The sequence below is a fragment of the Malurus melanocephalus genome, unplaced genomic scaffold (assembly GCF_030028575.1).
Source record: "Malurus melanocephalus ecotype Western Australia unplaced genomic scaffold, MMel_1.1 scaffold_106, whole genome shotgun sequence".
Lineage (NCBI taxonomy): Eukaryota > Metazoa > Chordata > Aves > Passeriformes > Maluridae > Malurus > Malurus melanocephalus.
Window position 1 is genome coordinate 1,045,436 of NW_026623338.1, and position 18,929 is coordinate 1,064,364.

The window sequence follows — 18,929 nt, forward strand, 5'->3', positions numbered from 1 at the left end:
ACAGGAGTAGGAGTGAAGATAACAAAATCTGGTTACTTACTGAGCACAGGAGAGAGATGTAAAAATTATTCTAGAAATGACAGCATTTGGTTTATATTCCAGGGGGAGGAGGTGGTTCTCCATGGATTCATAGGTTTCTCTGATTTCATCCGATCCTACTGCTTCTGTGTACCATTTGGAGTGAATCACATATTTATGTAATTCAATATTCAGTAGAGAAAGCTAAGTCAGCCTTCTAAACTGTTCTTTCCTCAGATCAAATTCAGCACATAGTAACTGAGAAGCTAATTGTAAGACAATTGCAAAGATCTCAAAGTGGCTTTTCTATTAGTCTTATCCCCCCAGAATGCACTGAAATTTCATAAAATCAAGCTTATACAAAATGGAAACTCAGTTTTGCCATCTGTATTTCCATGAGAAAGAATTACGCACTTGATTAGCAATTAGGGCCCATTTTTTCAATCTCAATACCCCTGGCTTGCCCTTTTTATTATGAAACACAGCACTTGGATATGATTTAGCTGAACATTAATTGAAGTCATGTGGCTTAAAGGGGGATGTATTCTGTAGCCCTTTGCAGTAAAAAATGCCAGTAAGATCATGATAAGCTTTGTCAGTATTAGAGCTCCATGTTTTGATGCAGTGTGCTAAAAATGCTCATGTCTTTAAAAGATTATGAGAATATATATTTTAATATATATGCTCATAATAAAAAGCTAAGAKCTATTGCGCTTCAGTGCTTTGGAATAGAAATATGCTTTTTTAATACGTCTATTAAAAAAGCAGTACACAGCAATTAATTTGTTATCCTGAACCACACTGCAGGAAAATTTATTTCTATCCTTGAAGCTGRTGGTAATTTTGGCACTTGGGTTTCAATAACAGTAAGGCTGGGCCCTATGTTGCTGATTTGCTAACATCTCTTCTTATTTAAGGGAAAGGCAGTATGTATAGACTTTACTAAAGTACTACCACAAATATACACAGATCAGTCAYGTATTTTCACAAATAAGAAAGACAAATACTCTTAAACACTAGACCGCACAGCAGAAGGGAAGAAAAAGAAGGAAAAATAGTTTTTCTAGGTATGGTCTAATATACCACATTTTTGTAAGCAGTTCTAAAATAGAAATATTACAATTGATCCACAGATCTTTTTATCCTTTGTCTCATGATAGACCAACAGAGAATACCAGTATTTTGTTGCCTTTTTTGCCCTAACGAAAACCAAAATAGCAAATGTCAGGAGAAGGGCAAAGAAATTAACTCAAGGCACATAGGGATGGATTATAGAGAGAAGGGACCAAATATCTTTCTGAACCCAGTCACTAAATTCATATTGATTTCAGTGGCACCACGGTTACATTTGCAGAAATATTTTGGGGTGGTTTAATTTTGAAGTCCTTCCTCATATGGAAATCCCACTCAGTATCGTAGGAGGTGGCAGCAATAGGAAGGCATATATATGTGTATGCATATGATGGTATGATCCATACAATCACAGCCTTGGCTAAATCAAGTAAATTTTGTAACCTAGAAACATTAAAATTAAGTGAGATAAAAAAATTAAATTGAAATGGCAACAGATGCTGTTCTTTTTTAAGGTTTTAGAATAATAGAAATACAATTGGAAATAGGCAAATAGATTTTTAAAAAATGTCCTTGAATCAAAACTGCTAAGTCTATACTAGGCAGCCATGGATTTGTCAGGTGGGTAACATCATCTCTCTCATCTCCCTGTGAGATCGTGACTTCAAAGAGATTGTAAGATCTTCTGGGCAGACATCATATCTTCCTGTGTGTTTCTGAACAGCTCAAACTGGTGAAGTCATGATTCTGCATGGGTGTACCGATATTTTTTTTTCTCTGTGTGTGTGTGTGTGGTAGTTTAAAAACATATTCCTTCTGAAGTCGGATGGACAATTCCCAGGAGTTAYGTGTGTACCTGCTCCCACCCTGATCAATTTGATAGGGACTGGATGTGGGACTCGGTGTGAGCAATGATCACTTTCTAAGTGGCATTGCAAACATTTCTCTGGTAAGGATGCAGAGAAAACTACCATGCTCACTAATGGGTTATATAAGGATTTGCAGCAACATGTTCCTTGATGGGAGAAAATAGGAATAAAATGGAATTTTAGGAACTATATTAATAATGAATGATAGAATGGTAGTTAATAGATATCTGTAATTCCATTATACTACAAGTGCAAGGGAAACCTCATTTGATGTGGAAAGAGTCTCATTTTTCCAGAGCTGTAATGCAGTGTGCAGTTAAAATTAGGCTGTCTCGTTAATCGTCAAAGTATATGGGGAGAATTCCTGCAGCCAGCTTCAGTGCACGATTAGATATGCCTCTGCAGGGGAGACCTTCCAGAAAGGCTCAAGGTGGGAGAGCAACTCCATCGAGGCCCCTTTGAAGCTGTCCCTGAGGAGAGTAGAGGAAAGCAAGTGGGGCAGGTCTCATCCCCTCTCTCCCTGTCTGCTCATGSCTGGTGGGAGCCCCCAGACCACTGTTTGTGTACCGCTCCTGTGCCAAGTGTGCCCCGCATCAGACATCAGAATAGGTTCCCCTTGTGAACCCTGAAGAGTATCTGTTCCCACTCCCTGATACCTGCCTCAATGCCTGAGCTTAGCCAAGGTGGCCAGGGTAAGGAATGAGCAGAATCACCCCAGCCTCTAATCCTCAAGTATGGATATTCAGGAGCTACGATCCCATAAGACTTTTTATACCCATGAGTTGTACTTTACATAGAGAAAAATCAGTTTAAATGAACACAGCAAGGTTGAAATGCTCTTGAATGTTCAAAAGGAAGATGGAAAAAATCCCTGGGGAATACCYTTTTCTCATCTCTTTACCAATGTCCTTTTTCCTGTCTCCTTCTCAGTGTCAGAAACTCGTCCTTCAAAAGTCACCCACTGAGGAAAGCAGACTCTTCTGCRGTATGTGAAGGGAAAACATGAGGGAAGGGTGAGTGAGAGTTTTGCTTTTCCTCTTACAGATCAAAGCAGTACAGCATATGCCAGGATTGCAAGTCAAGCTGTTGCGGACTTTCCATAGGACCCCAACCAGCTTTTATTTAAAAACAGTAAAAATGTTTATTTGGAAGGACTACAAAAGCTTTCCTGAGGATTCATTAATAAAGCTTAACTGTCCAATTTGAATGTGAGCACTAGCACAGACTCTCAGTGGAAAGCTCCTCATTCCCCCAAACACTGAGTAACCCAAGGAATGTGAATTAACACAAACACAACCTTATCCTGCTGTGGAGGAGGAGGAGGAAGTGGAATAAATATGTTAGATACCTGCAGGCCAAACTCTCCAGGAAGTCAATGGGAGCATTGCTAGTGGAAGAACAGCATGACCAGACTCAAAGGAGAGAAGATGCCAAGAAAATATTTTTTACACATTTGTGTACTGAGGGACCTATAAAGTCTAGTAAGTAGAGGGCAGGAACTGTACTACAGTRTAACTCTATGCTGCTTTAACGTACCTCTGTAGCTTTCTTGGTGACTTTATTTCCCCCTTTGTGCCTGCTTAGGAAAAATAAATTTACAAAGTTGTCTGAGGATGCAAAAAMGACAGTTCAAATGAGCTTCAAAGAAACACCTTCCCAATTTTATGTGTATGCAGTGATATTTAGCTGTCTGGACAGATGCTTTTGACAGTCCTCCCGGGTGCCTGGATCACCTTGTCAGTTATGCTGTTCAGACCTCCAGACTTTGCCTCAGGTACCTATCTTAGTAAGATAAACGGGTATTACACTTCTCCTTAACTTAAAGAATCCACATTTTGGGTATCAGAGGCAATCTGTCATTTGAAACATTATCTTTTCTTATTACAGATATAGAAGATGATGCAATTTTGGAAATATCTCCTCTTTTTAGAAAAAAACKACATTATTTAAGAAATTAGCATGCAGAAAACTACATTTTCATTAAAATCAGGCACTAGTGTTTTAACAAGCAACTGTTGACTATGTTGCACCTAAAGACAAAGGATTAGTGACTGCGAGCTTTGCTTAATCAAASTAAGTTAAAAAATAAACAAAATTAGCAGAATTAGCTGGTTTTGCCTAACATACACAAGCRCACTTCCAGTCTTTCCTGGCTGTCTACAATGAGATCAGAAGTAATTTAGTATGAGTCAGGTGCAGGTGAAGCAAAACAGTCAAATGTACTTGTATTTCCAAGCAGTGTCCATCAAAATCCTCCAAGAATGGCTGGATTTGAGTAAATGCTGAGCTTTCCACAGACAGTTACTAAACATTCACTGATCTAGTGTACCAGATACAGTCCAGAAACTCTTGCTTTATACAGATATGCAGATTTTCATTTAATCTTAATATTCAGAGACTGTATTCCTTTTACTTGCCCAAGTGTAACACTATAATGGTTATGTAAACTGATGCTTTCATTGTGATGTTATTTTGACATGCATTTTGGTGCCGTATGTAAACATAAAATGTGTATCATAACCAGCCTTAGTAAAGATCCCAGTTCCATTTAGGAAGAGAAAATTCTGTGGGTTTTTTTTTCCAAAATGGCAATGTGAATTTAGATTTTTGCACAAGTGAATTACAGTTTGTAACTGACATGTTTGTAACTGWCAGAAGTGTATCCATTTAGAAGTGGGGTAGCAGTGGATTTGCCTGACTCTACCTGTGATTGCCTTAATATACCATTCACTCATTAATGATGTTATCAATTATTTTACTATAAATTAGCTATTGTGAGCTTGAGGTCTTTGTGCAATGTCTGTGTTAGGTTACGGGAGCATAAATCAAATTCCCATCTCTTTTTACAACCATAACCATAACATACGGCTTTTATTAGGAAATGTTAAGTGTCTTATAATGTCTTCTTAATGGACAGTGTGTGCATGTGTTGATGATGAAAGCCATCTTCCTTCATGCAAAATATTAATGCATGTGGCCTACGTCTCCATAGATACAAGTAAAAGAATCATATTTACCCACAAAATATTCAGYGTACTCATATTTATCTAGTTTTTACAATCCTTTACGGAAAGAACAAGTTAGAGGTAAATCAGGAGTAGAATTCTAACAGGTATGCACAAGTGATTGTGAATAAATGGTACATCATCCACTCCAACCCTTTCCCTCCCAACAAACCCAAATAATTTTATAAAACACGAATTGCTAAATAAAGACACCCTTAGTGAATTTATATCCTCCTATAATTCCAGTCTATGCATCACGAAGACTCTTAATATTGTTTATAAATTTTTGTCCTTCACCTAAAATATCGCAATGCCTCCAAGCAAAAGGGTGTTTTAGATTCTGTCTCCTTTTCATTGGGACAGCATTATCCATTTAGCTTTTGAACTATTTCCCAAAATCTAAAATAAGTACATTAATTTCACTTGAAATGTGTTTTACCAACAGATTCCTGGGTACCAGAGAGATCTGCTATTCAAATTGCCTGCTAACACTGGGCTTGATTAATGGAAACCAAGCATTTTGAAGGATATTCTCCAGCCTTGCCTCTCCGTTTCCATGTTCCCTCGGCAGAAATCAGGGATCTGAAAGCTGCAATACAACAGCATCATCTTTTCATCTTGTGGTAAATATTTTATTATTCCTTTATCCCCCATGCTGTTTAAAGAAATTCATTTAAAATACGAACTCCTTTGTTCAGGAAGTCTCCAAAGGGTATGCAAACAAGAATCTTCAGAAATGCAGCAAGATATAACTCTAGGCTCTGCTCCAACTTTCCCCATTCATTCAGTTTGCAGACCTGGTGTCTCCCTGCTGGAGATCTCTGCTCAGACCCAAAGTCTCCAGCAGCTGCTATTCCACCATCCATTCAGACACGGCCAGTTCCCTTCTCCCTACTCCTTGCATTTCCATTTCTCTTTCCTCCATCCACCCAATTTTCTCCCTAATCTGATCTCAGTTCTTTGATCCTCCTCAGGAACACTGATCATCCTCCCCCACCAAAGCACCACTCATTCCTACTGAGGGCTGGCAGCAATTAAGCTGTAACAAAGGTACATTTAAAAGAAGAATAAAGCCTATGCAAACCAATTTCTTTGTGAAGGCACTATGTTCCATCTGTTTTCCTACTGATCAAGATGAGTATCTTGGGAGTTAATCCTGCTGCTGTTTCTGAAGTAAATGTTTTCATTACTTTAGATTTCAGGAACAGAATCAGGCCCTAGTTAATGTCATTATCCTCATAGCATGAGAAAGTGCCTACTTGAAAGAGTTGGATGAGTGTTACAGACCATTTTTATCCACACCTATGCTATGAACTGCACCAGTGGGCATTTCCCTTTCCAAAACAACCGCAGGCACCAGGAGGGGAGGAGTTGTCCTTCAGCAGCAGGCAAGAAACCTGTCAAACACAGTGTCCCTTCTACATGAATGAAACTCTTTCCTCTGATTAATACTTTGCATTCCCACAAGGGAAAAAGACAGCAGCTGAATTACCGATTTTCAGAGAAGCATGTTCATAAATATTTAACTTGGTATGTATGAGAAAAGAAAAAGGCACTGACTCCCTTTCCAGTCCAGGCTGAAACTCTCCAAAYCCCCTGGTACCCCTGGGACTGCCGGCTCCCATAATCCTTTCTCCATCTCATAAAGGGGAGAGAGCCATTAGCTTCTAAGAGGGCTGGACAAGGTGCCTCTCTTTACTGGGGGACATCCAACTGTAAAAATCTATGCATAGAGGGAAATTACCTGCTGTAATGGAGATCTCACTGGCCCATGAATGGGATCCTGCCCCAAGCTGTTTTAGGAGTTTTAGGAACCTGTTAGAAAATAAGGGTGTCTGGAGGCCCACACACAAGTATGCAAGCTCAGGCCTTGGTGTCTACTTGTTCCCCATGCACAGGGCCTGCCTCAAAGTGTGGCTTACATCCCCATAAGCCCCCACATCATTTTTGTATGGCCATGCACATGGATGGCTGCTCTGCTCTGGCAGTGGAGAGAATCCTAGTGATGCTGGAAGGAAGTGGTACCACAGGGAGGTGTGAGTGTTTTGATGAGGGTGCTGATTGCATGGCTTACCCTTGCATATCTGGAGGAGTAGGGATCCTCAAAGAGTGCCCAGATGCGGGGCTGCCACCGTCTCCAGAAGCCCCCAGACCTGCCATCTGGGGAGTCACTAAGTGCTAGGCGTTTTGTCATCTCCAGCTCATCTTCACCATCACCAGAGTCTCCGGTGCCATCTATGTCTCCGTCCTCAGCACTGCTATCCAGGGGCGCCCCACCAAAGCTGTCCAGAGCCTCTTCGGCGTCGCGGTGCTGCCGGTAGGTCATCCAGCAGCAGGGCTCCACATCGGTCTCATCGATGCCCCAGAAGGCCAGCTCCTCCTCATACAGGGGCCCGCACACGTCCGCGGGGCAGTGCAGCTTGCCAGTGCGGTAGTAATTCAGGATGTGGGCGAAGACGCCCGGGTGCCGGTCAAAGAAAAACTCATCCGTGCGGGGGTCATAGTCAAAGTGGCTGTGGGCATCGGGCTCAGCGATCCAGGCCAGCCGCGTGCCGGGCAGGGTGCGCAGGGTGCTGCGGTAAGTCTGGTGCCTAGTCCCTCCCACGTTGATCACAATGCGGTCGCTCTCGTCGCCCTGGCCCATCTCGTCTCTTATTAGGCATGTCGCAGACTCATCCAAGCAAGCACGGCAGGCAGCAAGCCCGTCAGGGGACGGCTGCTCGGCGGCAGTCGGTGCCTAAGCCGAGCCCCGCTCCGGGCCCGCGGGGGCGAGGGGCCCCGGCCAGCCCCGCTCCCCYGGGGCCGCTCCGAGGCGATGCCGGTGGCGGTGGCTGAGGGCGCTGCGCCGCCTCCGTCTGGAGTCAGACGCTCGGGGTCCGCGGCAGCTGCAGCCGCGGCGGAGGGGCAGGGGCAGGGGGGGCCATGCTCCGGGAGCGCGGGCGCTGCGGTGCCGGAGGGGGAGGGCCTTTCCCTGGTTGGACGTGGCCAAAAGCACAAGGGAAAAAAAAAAAAAAAAAAAGGGAAAAAAAAAGGGGGGTGGGGGGAAGAAAAATCACGGCACCGGCGCTGCCCACAGGTGCACGGAGCTGCAGGGCGCCGGTTGCTGTCTGCAGCCCCCGCTGGGAACGCGGGGCTGTGCCCGCGCCCCTCCCGGCCGTGTGGGGCGGGGGGCGCCGCCGGTGCTGAAGGGACAGCGCCGCGCTCCCGCCGCCTCCGCCCCTGCGCCCGGCCGGCCCGGGTCGAGCGCTGCCGGTGCGGGCGGCGGGACCCGCGGCGCTGCCGCTGCTCCTGCCGCTGCTCCTCCCGCTGCTCCACCCGCCGCTCCTCCCGCTGCCGCCGCTGCCGAGCCGCTCGGTGAAGCCCGCCCGCCGCCGCGCAGGCGCCGCTCCCGCCCGGGTCCTAGCGCGGGCCGCGCCCCCGGCTCCCGCCGCCGCTCCSCCGCCGCTCCGGGACAGGGCTGCCCGCTCCGGGACCCGGGGCTGCGGGCACCGCGCCCTCCCGCCCCTCTCACCTGCCCGAGCCGCGCGGTGGTCGCACCGGGGCTTCTCTTCGGGAGTGGTGGATGTCCCGGTGCTGCCCCCCGCTCGGCTCTGAGTGACCCTCTCGGGCACCACTGAAGTGAGTTACGGCTGTGCTCATCCTGCGTGAACCAGACTCGCTGAAAGGCAAAATTCAAGATCTCCCCAGGCGTCAATTTCTTGCATCACGAGCAGGGGTACCCAGGGTTGTCACTTTCTATCATGTTTTAACTTGGTCCCACACGCCTACACCACCTTTCTGTCTTTTCTTTTCCTACTGTTCACTTGGGGTTTTTTTCCTAACATTTGTGTTGTTAGGAATTTGCAATTTGGGTTCACATTGCATGTTCGTTTTTATTCTCATTAATTCACAAGTAACAACGGGAAGTTTGATAAAAAACCCCCAGTTTTTGTCTTGCGAGGAGCTTGAAGAACAGCAGGAAAATGGTTGTGTGGAAGGAAAGTAAGAGAGGTATGTAGACGTGTTCAGTATTTTGTTTTATTTGCTGCCAGTGTCTCAGGAGGAATGGGTTTATGGGAGAGCTTGGAGAGCTGAGCCTCTGGATTGATCATGGGAGGTCATGCTATGATGAATGGATAGGGTGGTGAGACATGCATTTGATGGTTACATGGTTAGGGAATGCTGATGGAGTGTATAAGTGGTAGGGACAACGTGAGGAATGCAGTTAGGTTGAASCTCAAAGTATGGCAGAAATTCAGGTGTGTGGGAACAGCAGGTGAAGAACAAATGGAAAGCTGTCAAGGAGCAATTGGTGTGTTCAGGTTTGTGAGAAGAGGTGTTTGGCCAACTGCAACTTCCTTGCAAACAGCTTTGCAAGGTTGGGATGCAGAGAAGAAAACTTTGCAGTAGCGGTGGTAGGATATTCCAAAAAGGTCTAACCAGCAGATTGGTCAGATTGGTCTAACCAGCAGCTGATCAGGTTGTGGGGTAGAAGGAAGGCCTGGGACCTCGTGCCATTTGTGTGCGACTCTTGGGAAAASGCAGGGAAGGCAGTAGGAATGGGAATATGCTACTCGTATCAACTATGAATGAGAAATGGGAAAGTGAGGCTAAATCAAGGCAACTGTGTACTTCAGCTAGCATAAACTGGTGACAAAATCTCCAGAAAGAGATGCCAGACAGCAACTTGAGCACTGGGACTGAACAGAGGCAAAAAAGGTTGATGACAGAGGGAGAATCCGAGAATCACAAGTACAGAAACACTATCTAAAATCCTTGAGAATTGCCAGCCAGAGGACACAGAGGGAAAAGAGGGCTGTGAACCCAAGCTTGGCATTAAAAAAGGAAAAGAGGATGTTGACTCACTGACAGAAATAATATATGCAAAAATTATTTTATATCATAGTAAGTGCTTAGTTTTGATAATAATTGATCTGGGGATCAATGGGAAAGCATGTAGCGTAGGGTCTGAGAGTTACAAAGGCTGAGGAGAGCAGGTGATGCAGGAAAGATGTTAAAAGCCTGTGAATTCTAGGCTAGTGGGTCCTTCTGATCACATCCACAAAAAGACCCTTTTCCAAGTGTAAGGAAAAGTGTAAAGACCCTTTTCCAAGTCATTAGCTTCTGCCTTCCATGCTATCTTACCCCCATTGAGTAATTCCTCTTTAGGGCTTTCAGTGTTGGGATCTCASGTGGGGATGAAAGGGATATCATGCAGATTCTCTTGCTTGTGTTTCCCTTTTGGTCTGGGGAACTGAAGGAGGGTGGTGCAGGACCTCAGAACTCATCTGGGAGTAGATGTTAAAAGATAGAAAGCTTGTTTAAACACAATTTTCATGGATTCAGATGGAGAGGCCATGCTTAAGTGACCTGCAAGGTTTCTTTGAAGATACTAAAGCTGTAATTGATGAAGGAGCATGGGTAGAGACAGAAGAGTTGGAAATTTCAAAAGACACGTGAGAGGGCCCCAAATCAGAGATGATGGACAAGTAGGAGATTGTGAGATCTAGACCAAGATTGCTGCTGAAATAGAAGGTCTTCTAAAAACATAAATTGGAGCATAAGTTGAGACATTATTTTCATGCGGAAAATGAAAGATAACATAATGTTTGACGTTTATATTGAAGTTTGAGAAGGAATGTGTTTAAAAATAGTATCTTTATTTAACAAGGATCATGGCACAAAATAACTGCATATTAAGGCACAAAGAGTTTGCTTTGCATGGTAGATTACAGCGTGATTTGCATTTGTTTAATTAGCCATAGTTGATAACACCAGATAGATGGCTGTTGGTTTGCATGGAATTAAAGTTTTAAGACAGACTGGCAGCTGCTATGTCTTTGCAAAGTTTTGCTTTAAGCTTGCCATATAGCAATATGAAATTCTAGTTTAATTTTTAAAAACAGTTTTCCGTAATTAGAAATGCTTGGATTATGATAGACCAAACAATTCAAMTAATTTTCCAAGTCCAATTTGTGGACAAAAATTTATATGGAATTTTGATTAACCCCAAGTTTGACAGTGGCACTTCTGTCCTCCTAATCCCATGAAAAATAACACTATTGTAACTGGGTTTTGTTCTGCTTTGTTTGATATCTTTAAGCCTTTAAAATGTCWGATTTATATTTGATATCTTCAAGGAGAACTTAATGTGAAGGTGGATGTGTAAGTCCAGGAGTCATCTAGTTTTTCTAGATGATACTACTTGCCATTTTAAGTTAACTTATTAATTAATCTTACTAAGTTTTACATGTTAAAAAGAGCTAAACTAGCTTTAATAATACTGGGAGACCTCTGTAGGAGGCACAGAGTTTAYAGGTTATCCAAATAGTTCACAGTCTGTTTGGAAAAGTATTCTGGTATAATGGCAGCAGCTGCAGGTGTTGTTACCAGAAATTCTTTAAATACACTAAAAGCCATTCACCTTGGAAATGCATTTTGTTTCCTGAACTGATTCTAATTACTGGTGAGAAATTTTGATGATCATCTATGTTGAGCTGAGACTGACCCAAATCTGGCAATAAGTGAGGAAAATAAGCTGTAGAGTTTAGCAAGTTCTCTCTGAGGGCCTCTCTTGTGGCACAGCTGCTACTCAGGAGAGTATATGTGCACTTCAAGCAGTCCTGTTGGTCTATCTATAATTTTAGCTGTTCTGTAATTAAAACTTTTTAGTGGTGACAGTGGAAGAATAACTTTAAGCCACAGATATATTTTAGTTTCTAAACTGCTGTGTAGCTGGGTTAGAGAATGAATCCCCTTGCTAATTTTTTTCATTGGTGTTAGGTCACCTCACTGTTTGGATGACACAAGAAGAGTAAGTCCTTCTTTCACCTCCATATCTGGTGTACTGGGATCACCTTTGTTGCCCTGTACTTCAGCATCCCCAGGGTAATCATATACAATGAAAGGTAGGTTGTCTTTCAGACTGAAKTCTAAGTTCTGTCTAAAAACTAAAAAAAGCTGGTGGGTTTGCATGCTGTTCTTTTGTTAATCCTCCTGCTCTCTACTTACTTCTTTAGTTGAGAACTGCAATGATTTCTGTCTAACTCCAAAGGAACTTTCTTCTCAGCGTGGGAGATGACCGAGCATATATTCCTTAATACTCCTAAACTTAGAAACTCATTAATTTAAAGTGAAATTTTAACTTTTTTTTCCTTTTATAATTTTTATTTTTATATGAATATGTTTTGCCACTTACCAGAGATGCTGGATTGACAGATCCAAATCCCAGTGCTGTACAGGCACAGAAATGCACATAAGGAAGCTTTGCCGTGTGCTTTGGTCTTTTACTAAAGAGCACACCTCTCTAGCTTCTTCCTTCACTGGGGTTTTAAGTGAGGGTGCCAACAATGGTGACAGATAAAGAAGCTCCCACTCCTGAAATTTAARCCTAGCTCTGAGTTCATCAGTCAGTTCATCTTCAAAGAAGATTGACCCTTTGTAACAATATGAAGAGGAAAAGGAGATGTTGAGAGAACCTGTGACTTTGTGCACAGCTATGAATATAACGGGAGAGTTTATTCAAAGTGTTTTAAAGCTGGAGGAGGCTGAGAGAGAGAAAATTATTTCTAAGAGTTATAATCTCAGAAGAAAAGCCAGCCAGGGTTGGAAGATGAGTTTTGCAATGCCTGAATGCTATAATTCAGCCTGTGCTCTCTTGTATTAAATTCATGACAACTCAACAGTATTTCAGTGCAGTTCCTTATCAGTTTTAGATTACATCATGCTGTGAATTGCTCTATCTGTTAGCATTGATCTTTGTAAATCATTTGGTTTGAGGTCTTCAAATGGAAAGCTGTGATGCACTTCAGCATGCAATGTACTAATTTTGTCCTTGAAAATAATTTAAAAATAAAGCAGCTGCAATTGCATAGATGGTATTATTTTTCTGAAAGACTAGATTTGCCCCTTTGAATTGTCATTAATTGGATGAAAGCCTTTCATAGAAASAATGAGAATAGAGAAGAAAATTGTGGGTTGGTGCTTGATGTTGACTGGGGGAGTGATAGAGATGCTGCAAGTCTGAAGAGCTGTGTAGCCCAAAGCCTGATGCAAAGACGTCATGGTGCTTTTAATGAGAGTTATCAGAGCAGCAGAAGTTGTGGCTGAATTCTAGTTCCTGCACTTTTATAGCTGGATTTTTTATTCTTAATTCTTTATTACTTCAGTTTTTATTCTTTATTCTTAATTGTTTCAGTTTTACTTGAATATGTACATGTAACCATGATTTCCAATCATGTTTTTCAGCTGTTGCATGGGCTTTGCTTTGAGCTGAGAAGCATTTGCTGTGCTCTGCCTGATGAGTCGCACTTGTCCTTCATCCATTTGTGCTGGGCTGAGATTTGTAAGCTAAGGTTCTTCTGGTTTGCAGATTCCTTTGGGATCTTTTGGAATGTGCACATCAAACTGTGAGACAAATAGAAGCTGCTCTTGAAAAAAATGGAAGTAATACTGTGACATGTTAGAGATCATCTTTGGTCTTTACTYACTCCATTAACTAAGGGAAACTCCCACCTGAATCCAGGAAAGATGTTTTGGATTTAGTTTTGCTGAAAATTTACGGGAGATGRAACCAAGCAGATACAATGATAGAGATGGTGCACATATGTAAGGCGAAGTGGTGGAAGTGGTGTTCCTCTGCTTGCTGAAGGACTAGGGAGGTTCCCAAACTGTCTTTCCTCTAGGGAAAGAGGAGATTGCTCCTTCTTGACAAAAAGGGCAATAAGCACTGCAAACTACTGCTGAGTTTGCTGTCTCACCCTCAGCTTCTTAAATCCAGCATGTAGCTGTACTGGGTGAGGCACTGTGCTTCCCTTGGAGCACATCCTCTAGTCAAGGTTATAGTAAAAGTTTTATTGGGATTTGTCTTTGATGAGACATTCTCCAAAACAGAAATAATAGTTCCTCCACAAATCTTGGGGCTAAATCACAGCAAAATCTACTTTAAGCATCTGAAATGACGCATGCAGCTGACGTGCCACTTAGTTACAATGTGCAGTTATGGAAAGATATAGATTTGTCCCTTGTCTTCTTCGTGCTGATCTAGGTGTGATCCAGCAAAAAAATAGCTGGTAATGAGGAAAATTGAGCTTACACAATTGGAAGTTTCCTGTCAGCACATAACAAAAACACCCTTATGTAAACTTGTATTACTGTACAAGTAATACAAGTCGTGAGCTCAGTCWTCCTGAGGGCTCTGAACCTGCATTGCCAAAAGAGCACACATAGGTCAGAAACTATTGACTCCTACCAGGTGCTGTAGCTGGAGTTTCAGAAAAAGCCAGGACTTGGCTGTATTTTATTAGCTGATTCATTTTGGGGAGTCCTGAAAGGTTCTTGACTCTCTCAGACTGGCCTAGTCAGCTTTTTCTGAAAACAAAACTCTGCTAATGCTGTCATTACATTTTTAAGATCTCAGCCAATTTGCAGGTGCATGAACATAGCAACAGACACAAACACATAGATACAGACATATGTATTTCACAACTACTATATACAGAATGCAGAACAGGAGGTGCTAGCCTTTTCTTGTAAAGGCATGCAGCTCTCAGTGCTCCAAGTGTATCTTTTTCATTTTACCACAAAAAAAAAAGAGAAGAAATTAGGGTCTGTTTCTGACTGAGGAGAATAGAATATACTCCATGTTACATTATGTATGCGCTTGCCCATCAGCTGACTATTTCTCTAATACATCAAAATAATTAGAATATTTCTTTCTTCTCATTTCTTTTCTTCACTGAAATGAGAACTTTATTTTTGCTGAATGATTCACTTTCACAGCTGTTATTACTTCTTCAGCCTACTCTGAGTTCACAATAGTAACTGAAAYGTTCTCAGACAAGCAGATGGGAAAATGGCCTGTAAGTCTTTATTGTTATAAACGATTTGTAAAACTTTAGATGTTGAAAGGTAAGAGTAGTTTAAMTAAATCTCAACAATGCTGACTCAAAGGTTTAAAGCATTGCTTAAATCCCTTGATTAACCCAGCTTCTCAATATTTGACATGAATCAATACTCTGAGATGTCTTTTCTGTTCTCTAGCTTTGTAAATATTTACGCAGCCAGTCCCATGAAATATGACATTTAATCCTGTTGAAGTAATTATTTGAATGCTGCTTATGAAGAGATATAAAGAATAATAGTTCCAGTGATGCTAGTTAAATAATTGGCACTGAGGATGAAATCTGCTGCATTTCTTTTGTCAATAGCCAGGATTTATACAATGTAAGTGTGAGTAAATGGAAAGCAAAATCCACTTGCTGTCCCAAAATTTGGGACAGGTTTCTTTATCCTGTCTCATTTCTGGGCCTGTGGCTTAGCATTAACAGCAGCCTTTTGTTCCAGTTAAATGAAGTGTTGAGAGCTAGATTAAAGGCAATAGGGAAGGGATGGCATCTCTATTAGCTTGTCCTCTGCCTTTCCTTTCTGGGACATGCTACAATGAATGGTTTCTGCACTCCCAAAGCAAGAAGAAACTCTACCCAGGGTTTCTAGGACCCGGGAAAGACTTCTGTAGGAATCCCAGTTGAAAAGGACTATACCAGCCCTCCAGAYTGTGGCTGGAATTCCTGGTAACCTGCAAGATTTGCAGCAGGTTTGTATTTAAATGATTTAGCTTAAGAAGCACAGTGATATGTTTGTTCCTATGACACTGCACTTTTAGTCATTGTTTACTGATTCAGTCTGATTCATCTGTGGATTCTGCCAGGTTTTGCAGTTGTAGTCTTTGCCTTTAGGTAGTCCAGGAGTAGAAGAAATTGGGGAATAATGAGGAAGCAGAGAAAGATCACAGAGGGACAAGATACTCAAGAGTTGGCTGCAGAAAATCAGAATTGGGTCTTCCTTCCGATATGCTCCACTCTCATGTAAAATTGGACCTTTCTGTTCTTCTAAGATGGATTCTCATCCCAAGAGCATCTACAATAKCATGTTTATTGGCTTTGAGATGAAGGAATGAGAAAAAAGCACTGTCCAGTTCACAAATCTATAATAAAGACCTCCTTTTCTTTGAAAATTTTCCAGCTGTAACAAAAAATATGGTAGATCTCTACAGGTTCTTCTGAAATTGTTCTTCAGCTTATCCTGCATGTTAAAAAGTGGAGGAAAACCCTGTTTGTGTGCTAGTAATTTAGGATATGGGCAAAGTTGTTTCTTGCTTGCTTTATCATGCCAAACCCCTTAAGAACCCTTCATTATATGGAAAGATCTTCATGCAGAAGTGCTGAAGTGGTGCTGTGTTTCTGTGGCTCAGTTTGACCACTGCATAATCCAAGCAGAGGGATGTATTCTCCAATAGACAATGCACCACAGAGAAGGGGACATGGGAAATCAGTGAAATTACTGTCAGTTTTCCTGAGTTTATGCTTATTGAGCCCTTAGGAGATATTTTGACCAATATATCCACAAATATGTATAATTCTGGTTAGGACAAAGTCTAGATGATTGCATTTGGGTTACTAACAGAATCTTCTCCAGCTTTGTTTCCATATTATGTTGTTTTGCTTGTCTTACTATTTCTCCCCTCCCTGCTCAAGACTGAGTAGGATCTACAGAATGCTGCTTATATGTTGGAGGTCCTTTCAGGTACTTTGGGATTATTAAAAAAAAAAAGGTGTTTCTGAGCAAGGATTTGCATTTTTAGGCACCCCTGAAAGTTTTGAAGGCCTAAGAGATTTGGGTGTATTTGGTCCCATTGGAAATCAGGCTAGAGATAGTATATCAAAGTATGAATTAAAACTTTCAATGGTGAGAATATAAAACTAATTATCTGGGTTAAGAAAAAGTAAAATCTTTTGCTTACTCTGGCCATTAAATGTTAATGTGTAGATATCAAGTTAACAACTACATAAATAGCAGTGGGACAAATTAATAGAGGAGCCTTATGTGCACAGATATTTGCTCAGTYAACCAAAGTTTCTAAAGGCTCAGCTGCAAGTCTGGAAACATAAACACTGGTGTYTAAAATAGAAAATGTTATTTTTGTTTTTTTTTCTCTTTCTCCATTGTGCATTTTACCACAAAACCAAACAAAAAAGGCTATGGGTAACGGTCATGGAGCGCTTGAAGGGCATCTGCCTTCCCTCATCACAAAGTGAAGGTCTGTCAGACACTTTCAGCTACAAAAACAGACATGCAGGAATCACTGTGTACCTAACAGCTGTGAGAACTAAGTGATCTGATCAATCTTTTCTGTATCTCTTGTGAATAACAGTTATTTGTACTTAAAAGAAGGAATAACCTTTTGAAGAGTAGCTTTTTTAAAAAAATTTTTTCTCCCTTAGATGCACAGCAGGACTCAGAATTCTTGTGGCAAAAAAGGGCTAGAGAGCAGATGAGGTGAAATGACAGACTCGGGTAAAACATGAGCAGCCAGCTCACAACAAGCGAGTTCATTGCGTGACAATCTTCCTGCTCTTCCCTAGGGACTGAGCAGAACAGTTCAAGAAGGAGCAGATGGAAACAGCTGCCAACAGATGAGTACTGGAATGGATTCAAGCCACGCTACTTGCTGGAACTTGAGGGTTTTTGATGGCCTGAGCTTCCCCAACCACAGGTATCTATGATTTGGAACCAGGCAGTTGTCAGTCAGCTCTTAGCTGTGAGGACCAGAAAAAACCCACTGTTTCCCTGTCGTGTGGGGAATCTTTTAAGCTGTGGTGGCAGATAGTATTAAAGAGAAAAGAACCCTAGTAAGGTATTTTTCATGAATGTGTCTATCTCATAATTCATTCACTCAAAATGGTTGTTTCTCTTGACCTTGAGCTGAGATTTAACAGGTGGGTAAAAGATAAATTTAGGAAATCCAGTGACKCAATGCTGACACTTTTATGTCTTATTGCATAATTTCTAGCATACCATGAAGAATAATAAATGGCAAAAGCTAAAGTGTCCTTGGCAAACTAACAAACAAAATAGCACCCTGTGATATTTTTACCTTTGTTTCCCCTCACCACACACTCTTTTTACTCCCACAGAGCTTGAAATATTAACCCAGCATGTTAATTTATTTCTTCCAGAGTTGCCCTGACCATTGCATTTAACATCTCTCTTGGAAGTACTTCAAACCAAGTGGCTGGCTCCATCTCTAGCTTTGTTAATTAGGCGCATTACTCGGTTCCTTTTTCTCATATCGCTTAATGTAATTGGCATTTGTGAAGCTTTTGAAAGGCATGTTTGGGACTACATTTTGTGCAGCTGGCTTTCAACTGCAAGCTGTTTCAAGTGTGTAGTTCCATGGAGGACAGCCTTTGAGAGTGTGGAGCATGTGTGCCTATCCCATACCGTGTTTCCTTTCCAAAGGGATGTAAGTCTGGCCTGTCCCATACGAAGGAAGATGTGTGACACATGAACCCTCTGCATACATTTGTGTTTCTGTGGCATTAGATCTGTGATGAGAGCGTTACGTGCCTGGCTGAGGAACAGGTCTCCCTTTACAAGCTGTTGTATAAATGCCTTACTCGATGATGGTCTTTATGCCAACCTTTAAGCCACACGTAGGGATACCTTTCTATATAGACCCAAAAACCTGTGGTTTTCCCATAAAAACGCATTTTTGAGCATCCAAACTCAAACCATGGGTTTGTACTTGTTTTAATAATTCCAACAGATAATGGTACCAATACTGTGTCAACTGCCAGCAAGACTGATGAATTTACACTGGGTAGGAATTCGGCTCATTGATTGCAGCTGTCATAGTGTGAAATGATTCTCTCTACCCGAGCTGAGAAAGAGTTAGATGTGAATTTAGTGGGGAAAAAAAAAAGGAGGCATGCGCTGGAGATGTCAGTCTTGTTTTTCATGGAAAGACTGCCCTCCGGTGGCCTGCAGAAAAACTTACACACTGCCGGTTGGTTCAATAATGTACTTTCCTTTCACACTGCAGCAAGCAGCCGCTTTCAAATATGCATTGTCTAGGCTTCCACCTCAGAAAACCCACAGGTTTTCAAATATGCATTGTCTAGGCTTCCACCTCAGAAAACCCACAGGT

The 18,929-nt window shown here is 42.0% G+C and overlaps 1 protein-coding gene across 4 annotated transcripts in view; it reads right to left on the reverse strand.

Moving 5' to 3' along the window:
- KCNC1 (potassium voltage-gated channel subfamily C member 1) overlaps positions 1 to 7,952 on the reverse strand; it is a 123,418-nt gene extending 115,466 nt beyond the window's left edge. For 2 of the 4 annotated variants that reach the window (XM_057369275.1, XM_057369273.1), the window contains exon 1: positions 7,038 to 7,950. In XM_057369275.1, the coding sequence (XP_057225258.1) occupies positions 7,038 to 7,607 (570 nt within the window). In that variant the 5' untranslated portion in view covers positions 7,608 to 7,950. Of the gene's footprint in view, positions 1 to 7,037 lie in introns of all 4 variants that reach the window. The other 2 variants (XM_057369276.1, XM_057369274.1) reach the window with 2 other exon arrangements.
- Between the last annotated feature and the right edge of the window lie 10,977 nt (positions 7,953 to 18,929).